This window comes from Tribolium madens, unplaced genomic scaffold (genome assembly GCF_015345945.1).
Source record: "Tribolium madens isolate multiple individuals breed KSU strain unplaced genomic scaffold, Tmad_KSU_1.1 Scaffold_71;HRSCAF=194;Tcas5.2_LG6, whole genome shotgun sequence".
NCBI classification, from domain to species: domain Eukaryota; kingdom Metazoa; phylum Arthropoda; class Insecta; order Coleoptera; family Tenebrionidae; genus Tribolium; species Tribolium madens.
This window is the reverse complement of record NW_025401041.1, coordinates 4670301-4686825: the sequence shown is the minus strand read 5'-3', so window position 1 is coordinate 4686825 and position 16525 is coordinate 4670301. Positions and strand designations below refer to the sequence as shown.

Below are 16525 nucleotides of genomic sequence, written 5' to 3'. Positions count from 1 at the left end.
TTTATGGCTTTTGAAATACTTACCTAAATTTTGTTATTTGCTTTTCGAAATAGAAATTAAAAAAAAGTGGTGATTTATGAATATTTTAATGGCTTGTGAGTTTAAGAATCAAGTGAAATAAATACTGAAAATTTATGAACTAATTTTTTATGTTGGTACGTTCGAAACACTTGGCTTTTTAATGAAAAACTTATCAATAATGTTATTTATTAATTACATCTACTTAAATTACAACTGACTCAATCCTGTTCCTTGGAGTCCTTCGAACACGAATCCTTCAAGACTTCGTCAACATTTTTAATCTCGATGTTATTCTCTTTAATCCTCTCGACCAACGATTTGGCCCTGTCGCACTCAAACAAGGTCAATTTAATCCCAATCCGTTCCAATTTCGGTAAATTTTCCAAAATTTTCTCGACATTCAAGGAATTTATCTTATTCCCAATCAATTCCAGTCGTTTTAAATTATCCAAACCATTGAACTCCCCACCGGTAAAATTCCTGATACTATTCCCTGACAAATGCAATTCCTCCAACTTTTTCAAATTTTTAAAAGTCCCAGGTTGAATTTTCTCAACTTGATTCGTCGGCAATTCTAATTTGACCAAATTCGTCAAATCGTCAAATGCATTCTGTTCGATGCGTTTAATCTCGCAGTACTGCAACCTCAACTTTTTCAAACTGCTCAAACCGCTGAAATAATTGGCCTCGAGAGGGCCCAAATTCTGTTTTTCGATCCAAAGGAACTCGAGTTTGGGCATAGTTTTGAAGACTTGGTTGTCGAAATAGCGTAGATTGTTGTCGAGGACTTTGAACGAAGTCAATTTGGGGCAACAGCCTTTGAAAATTCGTGTCGTGATGTTGGGAAAACCGTGATTGATTTTAATCGTCAAGCTTTCCAAGTTGGGAAATTGGTGGAAAAATCCGGACTCGATATCGGAGATGTTGCTCGAGCGTAATGTCATTTCTTTGATTCCGAGTAGCAGCGGAAAACTGTCTGCGAAAATTGGGCCTCGAATCAACGACAAGTCCAATTTGTTGCCCCATTTTTTCAACGAGATGGTTTGGCCTTTTTGGAATTCGCGCGAGATGCATTTAGTGTCGTCGTTGGATGGGTTGTACTCGCAGCAAATCGTTTCGAGGATTAGTAAAGATAGTAGAAGATATTTTCGCATTCTGGAAATTTTTTTATCTAGAAAAAGTCGATTTGATTTGAACTTACCTCGTTTGGTTGAAACGCATCAAGGGACGAAACTAAGTGATGATTTGATTTGCGGTTACTACTTATATCATTAAATAATAGAATTCACATTTTGCAAGTGCCAATTTGCATAAGTAAGGAGAGGATTTAACGAATTCGTCCTTTGCGTCCTATGAAATCAATGCAATGATGTTTGTTTGTGAGGGAGATGTAACTTTCCGTCAAGGATTTCTGTCGACAAAGGCTGGTAAAATAATCGAATTTTGAACACCCTGTACATTAACAAAAAAATGCCAGATTCTATGCCAAATAGCTATCGAAAAACTTAAAAATGTTGTTGTGGGACAGCAAAAGTTTCAATACTTTGCTTTCTAATAATTTAGTCAGTAAGAAATATATTTCTCAATTATATCCGATTCTGATCAAAAATTCAAGACTTGAGAACAATTACGCGAAAAAAACAATTTTTTCTTCTCTATGTTTGCTGAATTTATTGTATTTAATATTTAGATAATTTAAAAACAATATAATTTTTTGTATACTTAGCACAAAAGAAATAAACAATAAATAACATATGCAAAAAAGTGTAAAAAAACTAGTACATGTTCAAAGTTGCAAAATGCTTTAAGTTGTTGAGTTTTAAAAAATAATACACTACTGTTAAATTAAAAAAATCAGAAACAATTTTAAAAAATTACTTCTTTTAAAAATTTCGTAAATCTAGTGCTAAATACAGCTTGGGGGGTATCAATTTTTCATTAATGCAATTAATAATTTGAAATGAGTTAAATTAGGATAGGCAAAAGCTAAATAAATTGTCTCAAAAATACACAGAATTGGTTTTTGATGTTTACATTTTCAAAAATATTAAAAAGTTTTTTTTCGAATATGTTTTTTCAAATTTAACACGCATAATTATAGAAAAAGGTGGAAAAAACTGCTTTTTTCATTTTAATAAAAATTATACCATGCTTAGAAACAATTAATTTTTTTAATTCTTTTGTCAATCGGTCCGAGAAAACAGTTTAGAGCTATTGGGCGTATATTAGGCTATAAAAAAACCTAATGACATATTAGTCTCCCCATCAATATTTGTGAATACGCGGTAGATTTATTACTACTACAACAAAAAAGTTACTTTTTTCTCTTTTTTTAAATCAATGTTGCATGTAATTTTTTTTTCAAAAAATAATAAAAACATCTTGCAGAAAATTTCAAGTCCCTGAACTAAAAAAAAAATAATATAAAAACATACAACTTTTGGCCAAAAGATTTCAAGATTAGAAACTTGAAGCTTTAAAATGGATTTTTTAAATCTAAATACGACCATTTTTCATTGAGGAACAATATTTCAAAAATCATCAAAAAATTTAAGCTTAATTTTGAATTAATTTGAAAAATGGAAAAACAAAATAGAATAATATAAACGATGAATTTGATCTATTTTCTTGAAAAATAGAAAAATATAAAATTTAAGACTTCTTTGTCATAACTTCGGACATTTTATAGATAGAATTTTTTAAATATTTTTTCCATATTTCTGGTGGGTATCTTACCTTACATGACATTTTTCTCTAGAGCGGATTTCTGGCTCATCCTGTATTTTTTTCTCATTATAAATTGGGAGAAAAAAGTACTAAAAAAGCTTTTGTGTGCTACAATTTCAAATTTTGGACTTTCAACATTAAAATTAAAGAATAAAATCGTTTACTTTTATTTTATTAAAAACTTGGAAAATTATTTTTCCAACAGAAATAAATAGAATCAAAGTGCAAAATTTAAACTCTCCTAACTTTGAAATTTTTATAAATAGACTTTTTTAACATTTTTTCTATGTTTCTAGTTATATTACCTTACGTGTGTCCCGTCTTTTTGACACACCCTGTATACTTAGTTCGTTTTTTTTTTAATATCAGTGTCAACGTAATTGAAAAAAGCTGAATGTTTCACCAGACTAACAAATTATGATTCAAAATTTTCTCTGTCGAAAATTTACTTATTTTTACGTAAATCTTGAAAAAAATAAAGCTTTCTGCTTAAAAAACGTTCTTGAACTCTCGAAAAACACACAAATAACTCAATTTTTGCCGAATATTTGCGTTTTTACTTAAGAAACATGCTAAAACACTTGGAAAACGCAAACATTATAGTTTGATTTTGTGTTTATTTTAGTAAAATCTCAAAAAACAAATTTTTAGTTCGAAAATTTTTTTAACATTCTTTCCATGTTCCTGGTATCTTACCTTACATGGCATTTTTCTCTGGGGCGCGACTTCTGGCGCATCCTGTATATAAAATGTTCCGGGGAATCGACTAGCGTCGAGAGAAAACCGCACAATTCTTAATAATTTAGAAGAAGAAAATCACAAAAAAAATCAATTTTAAAATCGATCATATAATGTTTTTTACATTTCTAGAGGTCTTAAAGACTCAAAAAAGTGATGAAAATGTTATTGGGACGAGTTTGAAAATCAAAAACTGTTCTTCGGGTCAGAGTTTCTCCCAGTTAACTCGGGTCACGTTAGATATTTCAACAAAATAAATGCTTAAATTCTAATTTTTGACTGAAATAAAGCAATTTGTGCTATTTCCAATCAATTTGGCTCAACTTTCAACGTTTTTTTTTAAATAAATGTTTAAATCATAGTTTTCTGCTTTTTAACTTTAAAATTGAACCAATTAATGTTTTTCACACTTTTAGAGGCCCTAGAGACTCGGTCGACTCAGACCGTTTTAGGGTCAGGTTATAATCGAGTAAACTCAAATTTTGCGACATGAAAACTTTTATTTCTGACATTCATTTATGAAACATTCTACTGAATACAGTACGATATTATTGAAACAGCCTAACTTAAAATATCACAACTCTGATTATTGTTTTCGAGACTAAAACTACAAAAATTGACCAAACGTGGCCCTTATTAAGTGTAAAATCTAAAATACTCGTATTATTGTACTAAATCGTTGACTGAGATGTGATACAGTGTGTTTATTTATTGCGTTCCCTGTAGAATTTCTACTTAAAAGATCGAGGCATTAATGGAACATATTTTTCGGAAGGTCTGTAATTCCACTGAGAGCAAACTTTATCACCTTCGGCTTGCGTATAACCAGTCCTGCCAACAAATTACAACAGTCTCAATTTTCTCAAAATAATATTAATAAAAAATTCGTGTTTATTTCTCCAATCGAAGCGAGGGTAAGGACTACCAACATAACGACCAGATTTTACAAATTCTGCCATGCAATCACTACAAGCAAAAAAAAAAAAAGAAAGAAACTAGATTTTAGGGGCAGAGTGGGGAATTCTATAATCGTTTTACCTTTGTTGTTTGGAGCAGGGACTTCGTTCCTTGAAACAAATCACTTGAACCACATTGAAAAAAATCGCCCCGATTGTGTTTGCCGTTTCAGTGTTGACATTCTGCAAACATCGTCGAAAAGTCGCATCGCAATCACAATGCGACCTCGTAAATGGCGAATCATTACAAATCCCTTGTCTACATTCACCCCTCATTAAATTATTGGGACAATTATCATGATCTCTACAACATATATCCTCCTTGGTGTGGTACCCCAAATCTGTGAAATTCGTCGCGATGGTTCCAGGACCGCACCATTTGGTTCCCGGATAAATAAAGCCCCCTTGATGCGCCGATCGCACCCCATTATTCACACAGATATCCACAAGTTTGGCAATTGACTCATCCGACATTTGACGGATTTTTCGCGGATCGGAACTGAACAACATATCTCGAATTTTCCCTCTGAAATTTGGTTGGTACTACTGGTGATTTTCAAAGTTGGTATTACCTGTCAGTGTGGACGTGACAAAATGGCGCTTTGGTTGTCAATTCAATCATTTTTGACATTGTATTATCGGCGATTAAGACAGTCGATGACACGTGACCTACGACGATGAGGAGGAAAACGCCGACGGGGAACTAAAATTATGCAATTTTAAAACTTGTTCGAAATGCGGTCGCGGCTAACTGCGATATTTTCACTTTTGTTAGGGGAAAATCAAGTCGGTTGGTCCATGCCGGCTAGATTCGGATGAACTTGACATGGATCACTGTGAAGGTCGAACGAAAGTGTTTTTTTTTGTTAAAAATTTGAATTGTTTCAAATAATCAACTAATTTATATTCTGTCAAGCCACCAGGAAGATACACAAGGAAATTATTAAAAGGAAGAAAACAAGGATTTTAATGTTTTTGTCAGGAAAAAAATCAGTTAATGTAAATTGTGCAACTGTTAGTTAATATTTGCAATTACCGAATCAAAGGTGAAGCGACAACGTTGTCTTCAGTAAAAAGAGCCAAGGTGAAGGTAAAAATAATAGTAATTATTTAAGTATCAATTACTAATATTGTAATTTGTGAAATTATCAACAGTAAAAAAAATAAAATTGACCTACCTTCATCTTTATTTAATTATATCCTTTAGCGGTAAAAATTCTAGAACGTGGGGTGAGTTTTAAACAGTGTGTTGCTCTCACAATCATTCACATTTTTCATTTGATTAGATTGAAACTAATCGACGAAATCATTAATTTTTCAAACAAATACCACTCTCAAATTTAAATTAAATGCAACTGAACCCCACCATCTAAAACCTGAAATTTTATCAATGAAGTTATCATTGATTTTATGAATGTAGGCAACCAGTTATACTTCACAAAAGTGCGCAACTGTGCAATTTCTATTGATTTTTGTCTAATTTAATGAAATTATGTATATGTTGTATAATGGTGTTTGAATTAAATTTTTGTTTTTTATTTGACAGTTTTATGATTTATTTAGCTAAAAAAAAACATGTGTATTGGTGGTTGCCTAACATTTAATTAAAATTTGACAAAATATTTAAGTATTGTAATTTTTAAAATTATTTCAAATTTATTTTTGTATTTTTTATCACAATTTCTACAAAAATTTGAAATAAATAATAATTAATAGAAACTTTTATTAAGGTGACCAACTTCAGAAAATTCGAAATCGGGACATTAATAAAAATAATTATAATAAATTTATTTCAGAACACAAAAAATAGGTCTTACTAATGTTTCCGTATACAAACTTAAATATAGTAAGAATACATATCTATAGGATGCAAGATATTGACATAAAAACAAAAACAGGTTTTGGGCCCTAATCTAATAATTATTATTATTTTATTGTTTTGTGTTAATTTTATTTTTTTTTTGTATGAATTGCTTTGAGCTCTTTCATTCTCTGCAAACATTTAAAAAAATCTATTCAAGAAAAATTAATAGTTAATTTGGTCATTATAACCAATTTTGAAAATCTCAAAAAATTGCACACTTAGGTGTGTTGATTCTTAAATCGGAACAAATAAACGTAAAACAGGACAAAACAATGAAAATGTAAACATTTCCTCGCTAAATCAGGGACGGTTGGTCACCTTCGTTTTAATCAATCAAAAAACTTATCAACAGATAGGCAGAGGTGTGGGAAAAAGAGTTGTCTATGAACAGTGCAGTTATTTTATTGGTTCGAAATCAAATTTTAATTAAATTTTACGGTAAGTTGCAATTTTATTTTACTCTTTTACTTATCTACAACTTTCAGATGTCTTGCAAATTGTGTTCTAAAATTTTAAGAAAAACTATGATGTGCTGTATGGGCCATACCGTCTGTTACGATTGCGGAAACCTTGAACCAAAATATCGATTCTTTCGTTTTGAGATGATGCTTCCAGAAGTGAGAAACTTCACCGTTGAGGAGCTGGTCTCTGAAATCTGGCCTGAAGTGCCTGGAGAAACTATCTCACTTCCTGTGTTTCGAAATTCCATAATTAAATGTCCGGTACGGTACTGCCGGGAAAGAAGGCCGTCTGATGGCATAGCAGAACATCTAAGAAGTCGTCACCAAAACTCTATATGTAAATTGACTATAAATCACAATTGGACCACCATTTCATTAAGATACGCTGCCATTAGAACTATATATAAAGTCGTTTGCTTTTGTAAGTGTTTTTTCTGCATTATTATTGAAATTGATAAACAACACTCTGCATGGATTATAAATGTGACTAAAGTGAGCAATACTTTAAAAAAATTTAGTTTTTCTGTAAACAATCGCTTAAATCGGCAACCGATGTCATCATACGAAAATAACAGGAATATTAATTATAATATTTGTGAACCCCCGGCACTAATGCCGATAGAGTGGGAAACTTGTTCAATTTATTTTTTTAAATCCGAAAAAAACTAAAATCGGAATGCCGATTTGAGATGATTTAATATTGTTCATTTTTATGTGTGGTGTTTTTATTATATCTTTTTTGTAACCAGTATGAGACAGTAGAAGTTTACAATTTTACTTTTTAAATAAAATTAAATACAGGCTACCCATTTTATTTGTTCCCCCCTAAAGGAGTAAAAGTAGGCAACCTATTATACATTTCATAAACTAGGTATTAACTATTCTAAATTTTATACAATTTTGGGAGGCAGATAAAATGGACATTCTGCATGTATTTGTGAAATATTCTGATGTTTTATTGAACCTAAATTTATACTATTTATCTACAACCAGTCCATTATTAGGTCATAGGAGACGTTTTATGATATCAATAAAAGACACAGGTCTAATAAAAAATACCGATCGTTTTTTTTTTTCTGTTTATACAGTAAATATTTAAATTTAACAATTTATTATTATTAAATTTAGAACAATTAATTTATATTTAATATAGTTAAGTTTTTTGCTTGCATATCTTTTTTTTTCTTGTGTTGGCAGCGACCTGTTGCTTGACGTTTCCAACAAAACGTCAAACGTCAACCCAACCTCTGATAACTCGCGAAAATGTTCAATTAATTCGTCCAAATCGCCGAAAACCCCGCAATAATGCATTCCAAAGCAATAATTCTCCTCGCAGTGTTAGTGTCTAGTGAATCTCATTCCATTCGTTCGAATCTTCTCGACGAGAGTTTCCTTGTTACACCGAAATATCACACCTACGATGAATTGACCAATTTATTTAAAAAATTAGAGACTGAACATCCCGAAATCGCAAAATTACACAGTATAGGACGATCTGTACGAAATCGTGAATTGTGGGCGCTTGAAATTAACGCAAATGTAGCAAACAGAACATTGATGACCCCCATGTTCAAATATGTGGCTAATATGCATGGGGATGAGGCCGTGGGGCGACAACTGATGATCTATTTAGCCCAATATTTGATTTATAATTACGGGAAGGATGAGAGAGTTACCAGATTGGTTAATTCGACTGATATTTATTTGATGCCGTCGATGAATCCTGACGGGTTTGAAAATTCGCAGGTTTGTGATAATTAAGCAAAAATGAATTATAAAAGTGTAGTGAGTTGGCCTTGATAAACAATATCGAGTCGAATATCAAATTCAAAGCCAGCTGAAACAAGAACAAATTATCTTGTTTGTAGTGTCATCACTATGTTGGGAAATACCACACAACTGCGTAAATATTTATCTTCTTGGAATAGGAATAATTAAAAATTGATTCGCATTATTACCTATTTTTTTTTTTTTTGGCATAATATATCATCAACGATTTATTTTGCGTTTTTAACACAATTTTTATACAACAATAGGAAGTAGGCGGCCAATGTCACTTTTTGGATTACAGGTTTCTGTATTTTTAGGAGGGCCTCTGCGAGTCCAAGCCCGGCTACATCGGCCGCGAAAACATCAACCACAAGGATCTGAATCGCGATTTTCCGGATCAGTTTGATCCGGTTCGTACCGGTACGTTAAACTTTTTTGTTTTTCCAATTTTCAATTGTTTATTTTTGACAGGTACGATATTATCGGGCCGCCAACCCGAAACTATCGCAATCATGACTTGGATTATCTCGCGTCCGTTTGTACTTTCGGGGAATCTCCACGGTGGGGCTGTAGTCGCAAGTTACCCTTTTGATGACTCTAGGTACTTCCCCGTCAAATAAGAATTTGGGTCAATTTTTGGCTTTTTTCTAGTTCGAGTCACGAATGCTGTCATGAGAGTAAATCCCCCGATGATGGTGTGTTTAAAAAACTAGCCTTGACGTATTCGCAAGCTCACCCGATTATGAAAGGGGGGCGCGCGTGTCAGACGGAGACCTTTAATCAGGGTATCACAAATGGGGCGTTTTGGTATGAGGTCAGAGGGGGCATGCAGGACTTCAATTACGTCCATTCGAATTGTTTTGAAGTGACTTTTGAGTTGAGTTGTTGCAAATTTCCCCGAGCGAAGACACTCCCGTCGGAATGGGGGAAAAACAAGGAGGCACTTTTGAGGTTCATGGAGGCTGTGCATTGGGGCGTGAAGGGGGTAGTGAGGGATGGGAACGGCGAGCCGGTTTTGGACGCTGATGTGGTAGTTAAAGAGGTGGCACATAATGTCTCCACTTCCAATCGGGGGGAATACTGGCGGTTGTTGTTACCGGGGAAGTACACAATGTATGCCACGGCTTACGGGTATGTATAATTATTTGTATAATTTTTTTTAATCCTTGATTTGGTTAGGTTTGAGCCATCGGACGAGGTTAGTGTGACAGTTGAAGATGGCACCACCACCGTCCAAAATTTCACTCTGAAGAGGGCGCTGCCAACCAAAGGTAATAAAAGTTCACTAGAGGGCGCTGCACAGTGGTTCTGGGGGCACTAGCTTATTTTATGTATGCTTCAAGTGAATAAAGATGTGCTTTGGGAGGATTGTATTTATTTTTTGACCATCCTCGGTTTTTTACAGATGATTTTAAGGTCGTTGTTGACCGAAGTGGGCCGACTTTTGACGAGTACGGTTTTATATCCTCCAATACTCAATTGTTTAAGCATCACCACTATGACGAAATGGTGAAATTCATGAAAGAAATTAACTCGACGTATCCGAATATAACACATTTGCATTCAATCGGAAAATCGGTCGAAGGGAGAGACTTGTACGTCATGATTATAAGTTCGACTCCTTTTAAACACGTCCCTGGTGAGTATTACGTGACCTCAATTCAGTTTTATTTAACCTTGTCGCAGGTAAACCTGAGTTTAAGTACGTTGCAAATATGCACGGCAATGAGGTAGTAGGCCGTGAAATGCTCCTCTACCTGATGAAATACTTGTGTGAGCACTACCAGGCCGATGACAGGGTTACCAACCTTCTCGAAACCACCCGAATTCACTTAATGCCCAGCATGAACCCAGATGGGTACGAAATGTCGCACGAGGGCGACGCTGGAGGCAGCGATGGGCGAGGCAATGCACACGGCGTCGATTTGAATCGGAATTTTCCCGACCAATACGTCACGAATAAAGTACGCCAATTTTCAGGATAATTTCAGGCATTTTACGGATTTTTTTTTCAGTTTAATAGTCTCACAGAGCCTGAAACTCGAGCTGTGATGGATTGGATCCTCTCGGAGCCTTTCGTACTATCCGCAAATCTCCACAATGGCGCTCTTGTCGCTAATTATCCTTACGATGATAACAGTCCAGGTCGCCACGGCGAGAATTTGTCGCCCGACGATGCGATTTTCAAATATTTGGCGCACAAATATGCCGACGTAAGTGGGTAGAGTTCTGTATTACCGGCCAAATTACAGATCTCTGTAATTGCCGGCATTCAATTAAGCAAAATTGCAAAATTTTGCCTTCACAATAACGATTCATCGTGTTTTATGTGTTTTTTTTTCTTTTCCAATGTAAAAAACAACAAAAAGTGAGGTTGTTTGAAATTTTTCAAAATAAGTGTCACGAAAGTTTATTATCTCCTTCAGGCCCATCGCGAGATGCACAAGGGGGGGCCGTGTCCCCTTTTCCCGAAGGAGCGCTTCCAAGACGGCATAACCAACGGTGCGAAATGGTACGAAGTGACTGGGGGTATGCAAGACTGGAACTACCTTGTGGCCGGTTGCATGGAACTCACCTTAGAAATCGGTTGTTACAAATACCCCATGGCTGGAGACCTCCCCAATTTATGGCTTGACAATCGTGAAGCCCTTCTCACCTACATGGAACAGGTGCAACGTGGAGTACGTGGTTACGTTCGCAGTACCATTGGACGGCCCATTGAAGGGGCTAAAATCATCGTCGAAGGGATCAGTCATTATGTCAAATCGTACGAAGACGGCGATTATTACAGGATTCTGTTACCCGGGAAGTATAATTTAACGGTGGAGGCGTTAGGGTATGAGAGTTACACGAACGAGATTGAAGTACCCAAAGAAGGGAGTTTTGTGTATAATGTGAGTTTGATGAGGGATGATCCTTTGCATTGGGCAAGTGCTTATGATTTCGGATTGGGGGAGAATCAATATAATCCCAAATATCACACCAATAGTGAGCTGTATGCGATCATGGGGGCTTTGGAGAATCGCTATTCGAATGTTGCCACGTTCAAAAATGGCGATGATTATGTTTCGATGACGTTGAAATCGCTCAAAATCACGCACGAGGTGAGTTCAGAAAGAATTTGACAGCAGATAACTGGGTTTTTTCAATTTTATTTAAAAAAAAAAAAACTACATATTACTGGTCCAAAAGTTCCTCAATTGGAATTTTGGCCAATAAATTATTAAATAATCCCATGATAATTTGCCCAAAAGCATCTTCATAGCTACTCTTGATGTCACCCCACACTTCTTTCCAATTCTCATTGACGACTTGATTAATATTATCACCTAAAGCCTTATCACCGTTGAATAAATTATCAAAATTGAATTTTATTAAACTTGGGTCCAATGATAATACTTCTGAAACGACTTTCAAATGTTTTTTACCCTTTTTTTCGTACTCTTCGAGAGTGAAATTTTCAATACCGTGGACTTTTTCTAGTGATAGAAAAACAATTAATACAACTCTGATTTAGATAGTGGGACCTTACCCAGTATCACTTGAGCCGGTCCTGAACCATAAACTGGCAATAAGAGGATTTTTCCGTTGATATCGTAGTCGGCAATGAGTTTAACTTCGTCGAAATCACATTCAAGATGAGCGCTTTTCTTCTCTAAATCGAGTCTGAAATACAAAATAGTAGATTATTCAATGAATGAGAAAGTTGGGCATTTCCATGATACGAGCCGAGGGCGAGTAGAGTAATTTATCGGAGTGGAAATGGCCATTTCTCAAAAGTTTAATTCTATACTTTTTCTAATCTTAAATAATGACTGTAATACTTTTTATATTCTTTTTTTTTGTTATTATTATTTAATTTTCCTAACAGTTGTGAAAAAAATTAAATGATTGAAGAATAACTTTCTCAACTCAAAACTGTTGAGAAAAGTACAAATTCTTTAACATGATTAGAAAAAAAAAGTTATTTTCCTCCCAACAGGGAATAAACCCAATCTTTATTCAATTGTTTATTCCCTTGATACGTAAGTAACTAGGGAGTAAAAGTGACTCACTCGAATCGCGTCGTTGTGGGTTTCGTAAAGCCGTAAATTTTGACATTTTTGAATTTTTGTTCAAGTCCTACGGGTCCACTTCCGGCGCCGATGGTCAACGATGGTACTTCGAGTGGTTCCAAACTCGGTAAATTCGCCTCTTTGATCGGTTTATTTAATTGGTGGATGGCATCAGCGGCGGCTTCTGATAGGCATTTGTTATCGTTTTTGTGACATTTTTTGAAACTTGACGCTGAAATTAATTTAAGAATAATTTTGTTTTTGTGATTAATTTGGTGAAAAACTACGTAATTTGCCCCCAAAACATAGAGTTGCTAGGCAAAAATGTATTAAACAAGATGTGATTTTTTTCATGTTGTTTGCACTGATTGTCACTGACTAAATCAAAGCTGTTGCGATTTTAGTCTTATATAGCAAGAGGGAGCTATAAAAAACGAATTATTTGTTTACAAACCAGTTTGTTATACTTTCAGGATTTGTGAAAAAAAGACAATTAGTTGTCTGACCTTCAAATTTCATCATTTTTCCCGGAAATACGTCAATTAAATTCGTTTATTTATTAATTTAAAATTTTGTATTTTTCAAGAGTCACATTGAGAGGTTAAAAAGTCGTAACACAAGTGGAAAGTTTCTTTAAATAACATCAAAACAAACAAAAAAAATGCTTACGAGTCATGTCACTAATTATAATAATTAGAAAAGTTTTCTTAGCTCACATTGTGAGATTTTTATCTTTTATTTTGTTGATTGTTTTAACACTTCTTGGGACAATTTCAAGTGTAAGGTTGGTAGCAGGTTCATTGACCTGAAACTGTCAGAAAAAAACCGGCCTATTGCGTCCTACTAAATTCCGTGAAACTTTATTCTTATATGATTTGTAACAAAATTACTGCAATTAAACATTGATTAACGCTTTTAATTGCTTCAATTTCAGATCGATTCCTCCGACGAACTCAAATTCCACATTGCGATCATGGCCAACTTGTACGCGACGCAACCATTAGGCCGTGAACTGTCAATTTATCTCGCACGTCATCTTTTGAGTGGTCACTCGATCGGTGATCCTGTCATCGTTGACATTTTAAATAATACAATTGTTCACGTGATACCTGTCATTGATACGGCTTTCGAGCAAATCTGGGGTGGCTATGATAAACAAGCGAGTGGGAGAGCACGTCCTGAGCACTACACGTGTAATAATATCACAGCCGACTTTAAACAAGTCGGTGATCAGGTCATAGGGGGCGCTCGTGTCAACGGCGAATTAAAATCAGTCGCTAATGCTTTTAAACATCTTCTTATGGAAGAGAAATTCGATTTGGTCTTGAACATCGAAGGTGGTTCTGGACGAGTAATGTAAGTTTAAACTCAAATGTCATACTGATTTTTTTCTATGACCGATTTTAGTTATCCGAAAACTGGGGGCAAAATTAACCTTTTTCAAACTTATGCTGAAAAATATTTAAAATCGTTCAAGAATCGACCCGAGTGTCATCGAAACGTCAAAGGGACTGATGAAACCATCACTGATGTTATATACAGGGAGTTTGGAGTTCCGGTTATAACCGGTAAAGTGACATGTTGCGAGTATCCGTCAGTTGTTGATATTCCTTACATATGGCGCGAGGCTTTAACTCCATTAATGACAGTTTTGACATTTACAACAACAGGTGAGTCTCACATGACCCTAACCGAACCTAACCGATCTCTCGATAGGTGTTCAAGGTTTCATCATCGACGATCGCAAACAGCCGATGCGTAATGCAACTATACGCATTGTCGGTTATAACCGTTATTATGACGTCACACGAAATCATCAAGCCAAATTTAAAATTATGTTACCTGAGGGACAATACACGATCGAAGTGTCCTGTCATGGTTATATCAACGCCACCTATGATACAACCGTTAAAAATGGAAAATTTGCGTATTTGCCCGTTATTTTACAACCGAATTCGAATGAAATATCCGGTATTAAGGGTTACGTCAGAGATAATTACAATCATCCGATCGCAGCCGCCTCGATTAAGATTATCGAAAAAAATGTTACTATTAAAACTGACAACGAGGGTAAATACAGTGTTGCCATGCCTCCTGGAACTTATACTTTGAGCGTATCAGCGTCCGGGTTTCACTCCAGTATCAAATATTTTACGATAGATGGCGTTGTTGGGTCTCATGTGGTGATGTTTACTTTAGTTAAGGATAATACAATGTGGGGTATGCCACGATTGGCTTTTGTTATTGTGATGGGATTCGTTTGTTTCGGAAGTTTGGGTGTACTTTTGATGTGTTATGTGGCATGCAAAAGGAAGAGTGACTATGGTCTGTTGTCACAGAATGGTTTCGATGAAGATTTCAAGGATTTTGACGAATCAAAAGAGACGGAATTGTTCGCAAGGCCGTTGCCAGGTTGGTGTTGGTGTTGAAATGCATGAAAGGTTGGTATTTTGTTGTAGTTAAACCAATCACAAGGCCGTATTTTGATGATGATGATGATACTGACGGGGATGCGAGTTCGGAAGACGAGGAGGATGAGATTGTTTTGTTGAATTCCAGATAAGTGTGATATATCTAGGAGTAAAAAATTACCAGATTTATATTTTTTGACAGCATTGACGAAATCTCCAGATTATTTTTTGATTACTTTTTTTTGTATATATTTAAGAGTTAATGCATCACCAAATGAGGTGACTGTTACAGTATTTTATTAATAACAAGTTACTAATATTTCTAACAAAGATTATTGATTAAAATTAAAACTCCCGAAAGACCAAAGACAAAAAACGTCATTACAGATAATTCAGGAATCTGTAAAATGTTTCACTTTATTTTTTACTGGTACAATACTTTTTTTACAAAATTCGGTAGCACAAAAGCGGCGGTATGCACCTCTGCGTTGTAATACTTCAGGCCCATTTCGCGCACCTCCCTCTCCCCCACCCTAAATTTGGGAACGGTCAAATCGCCCCTCTCTCCTGCCACCACAAACCCGATTTGTCCCGAAGGATACGTCGGTACACTCGTCACGGCATACTTAACCGTCTCGAAGAATTTCCTACAATGATTCATCGTCTGTTTGACGTGATCAAGCCCCGCCCATACCGTCCCGTTCTGACTGCATATAACTCCGCCCTCTTTCAACGCCCCTTTCAACAGTTTGAAATAGGATTCGGTGAAGAGGTTCTCGGCTGGACCAATCGGATCGCTTGAATCGGTGATAATGACATCGAAGGCGTTCTTGTGCTGTTCCATGTATTTAAAACCGTCGCAGATGTTGAGCGTGAGTTTGTTGGAGGTGAAACCGCTGGCCATGAATGGGAGGAAACGTTTACTGGCGTCTACGACTTTTGCGTCGATTTCCACTTGGACGATTTGTTTGACGAGGGGGTGTTTGTGACATTCGCGGGCCACGCCTCCGTCGCCGCCTCCCACGATGAGGACGTTGCTGGGGGAGGGGTGGGCGCATAAGGGGAGGAAGGAGATCATCTCCTGGTAGGAGAATTCGTCGTGTTCGGTGCATTGGATTATGCCGTCGAGGATGAGGGCGCGCCCGTGATGTTTACTACGAAAAAGTGAAGTGTGTCAGTGAAAGTAAAAGGCGTGGCTTAATTAAACACGCCCATGTGCATGTCAATGACCAGTTTATAGTGTCAAAGTTCACGGCATGGTTTTTATCAAAAAAAAACTTACGTTTTTAAGACCATGACATCCTGGTAGTCGGATTTTTCGTGGTATAAAACCTCGTCAACTTGTAGACTCATGCACTGTCCGGGCCACAAATCGTTGATTTCACTGAACCATCCGTTTCTGATTTGGTCCATCGTCGTCGAGAGTCCACACCGAAATGAACTTTCTTCGAATTCCATTTCAAGTCGGCGACGTGTTTCCTTTCAGCTTATCGCTTTCGGGGTATTCATAAACATGATACGA

The 16525-nt window shown here is 35.8% G+C and overlaps 5 protein-coding genes and 1 long non-coding RNA gene across 8 annotated transcripts; 2 read left to right on the top strand and 4 right to left on the bottom strand.

The window, feature by feature from the left end:
- Positions 1–190: 190 nt before the first annotated feature.
- Positions 191–1635, bottom strand: LOC123008769 (leucine-rich repeat-containing protein 4B-like). The gene is made up of 2 exons (XM_044404773.1): positions 1223–1635; positions 191–1176 (listed from the first exon to the last, which is right to left on the bottom strand). The coding sequence occupies exons 1-2, from the start codon at positions 1240–1242 to the stop codon at positions 240–242; spliced, it is 957 nt and encodes a 318-aa protein (XP_044260708.1). The 5' UTR covers positions 1243–1635; the 3' UTR covers positions 191–239.
- A 2331-nt stretch (positions 1636–3966) lies between these two features.
- Positions 3967–5800, bottom strand: LOC123008760 (acidic phospholipase A2 PA4). Of its 2 annotated transcripts, none has more exons than XM_044404760.1 (4): positions 5621–5800; positions 5015–5145; positions 4525–4968; positions 3967–4452 (listed from the first exon to the last, which is right to left on the bottom strand). In XM_044404760.1, exons 1-4 carry the CDS (start codon positions 5624–5626, stop codon positions 4329–4331), a joined length of 705 nt encoding a protein of 234 aa, XP_044260695.1. In that variant the 5' UTR covers positions 5627–5800; the 3' UTR covers positions 3967–4328. The 2 variants fall into 2 exon arrangements, with proteins under 2 accessions (XP_044260695.1, XP_044260696.1); XM_044404761.1 differs by having other exon boundaries at positions 3967–4317.
- A 769-nt stretch (positions 5801–6569) lies between these two features.
- LOC123008870 lies at positions 6570–7570 on the top strand. The gene is made up of 2 exons (XR_006412986.1): positions 6570–6744; positions 6792–7570. It is a non-coding gene; the product is annotated as an uncharacterized LOC123008870 (long non-coding RNA).
- Positions 7571–7969: 399 nt separating this feature from the next.
- Positions 7970–15329, top strand: LOC123008601 (carboxypeptidase D). Of its 2 annotated transcripts, XM_044404481.1 has the most exons (13): positions 7970–8513; positions 8855–8957; positions 9009–9138; positions 9189–9668; positions 9717–9808; positions 9943–10176; positions 10224–10501; positions 10553–10750; positions 10964–11641; positions 13527–13948; positions 14000–14262; positions 14309–15004; positions 15052–15329. In XM_044404481.1, exons 1-13 carry the CDS (start codon positions 8073–8075, stop codon positions 15153–15155), a joined length of 4119 nt encoding a protein of 1372 aa, XP_044260416.1. In that variant the 5' UTR covers positions 7970–8072; the 3' UTR covers positions 15156–15329. The 2 variants fall into 2 exon arrangements, with proteins under 2 accessions (XP_044260416.1, XP_044260415.1); XM_044404480.1 differs by having other exon boundaries at positions 8855–9138.
- LOC123008608 (protein takeout-like) lies at positions 11670–13022 on the bottom strand. The gene is made up of 4 exons (XM_044404491.1): positions 12880–13022; positions 12593–12824; positions 12070–12203; positions 11670–12016 (listed from the first exon to the last, which is right to left on the bottom strand). The coding sequence occupies exons 1-4, from the start codon at positions 12944–12946 to the stop codon at positions 11715–11717; spliced, it is 735 nt and encodes a 244-aa protein (XP_044260426.1). The 5' UTR covers positions 12947–13022; the 3' UTR covers positions 11670–11714.
- Positions 15208–16494, bottom strand: LOC123008606 (spermidine synthase). The gene is made up of 2 exons (XM_044404489.1): positions 16286–16494; positions 15208–16157 (listed from the first exon to the last, which is right to left on the bottom strand). Exons 1-2 carry the CDS (start codon positions 16459–16461, stop codon positions 15428–15430), a joined length of 906 nt encoding a protein of 301 aa, XP_044260424.1. The 5' UTR covers positions 16462–16494; the 3' UTR covers positions 15208–15427.
- Between the last annotated feature and the right edge of the window lie 31 nt (positions 16495–16525).

Coding starts and splice junctions, on each gene's coding strand:
- LOC123008769 (XM_044404773.1), bottom strand. CDS start 1,242: ATGCGTTTCAACCAAACGAG. Junction 1,177..1,222: donor ATGCGTTTCAACCAAACGAG/GTAAGTTCAAAT, acceptor AAAAATTTCCAG/AATGCGAAAATATCTTCTAC.
- LOC123008760 (XM_044404760.1), bottom strand. Junction 4,969..5,014: donor TGTCACGTCCACACTGACAG/GTAATACCAACT, acceptor ACCAAATTTCAG/AGGGAAAATTCGAGATATGT. Junction 4,453..4,524: donor CCCTGCTCCAAACAACAAAG/GTAAAACGATTA, acceptor TTTTGCTTGTAG/TGATTGCATGGCAGAATTTG.
- LOC123008601 (XM_044404480.1), top strand. CDS start 8,073: ATGCATTCCAAAGCAATAATTCTCCTCGCAGTGTTAGTGTCTAGTGAA. Junction 11,642..13,526: donor CGCTCAAAATCACGCACGAG/GTGAGTTCAGAA, acceptor CTTCAATTTCAG/ATCGATTCCTCCGACGAACT. Junction 15,005..15,051: donor GTTCGCAAGGCCGTTGCCAG/GTTGGTGTTGGT, acceptor ATTTTGTTGTAG/TTAAACCAATCACAAGGCCG.
- LOC123008608 (XM_044404491.1), bottom strand. CDS start 12,946: ATGAAAAAAATCACATCTTGTTTAATACATTTTTGCCTAGCAACTCTA. Junction 12,825..12,879: donor ATGTTTTGGGGGCAAATTAC/GTAGTTTTTCAC, acceptor AATTAATTTCAG/CGTCAAGTTTCAAAAAATGT. Junction 12,017..12,069: donor ACCGGCTCAAGTGATACTGG/GTAAGGTCCCAC, acceptor TTCTATCACTAG/AAAAAGTCCACGGTATTGAA.
- LOC123008606 (XM_044404489.1), bottom strand. CDS start 16,461: ATGGAATTCGAAGAAAGTTCATTTCGGTGTGGACTCTCGACGACGATG. Junction 16,158..16,285: donor GATGTCATGGTCTTAAAAAC/GTAAGTTTTTTT, acceptor ACTTTTTCGTAG/TAAACATCACGGGCGCGCCC.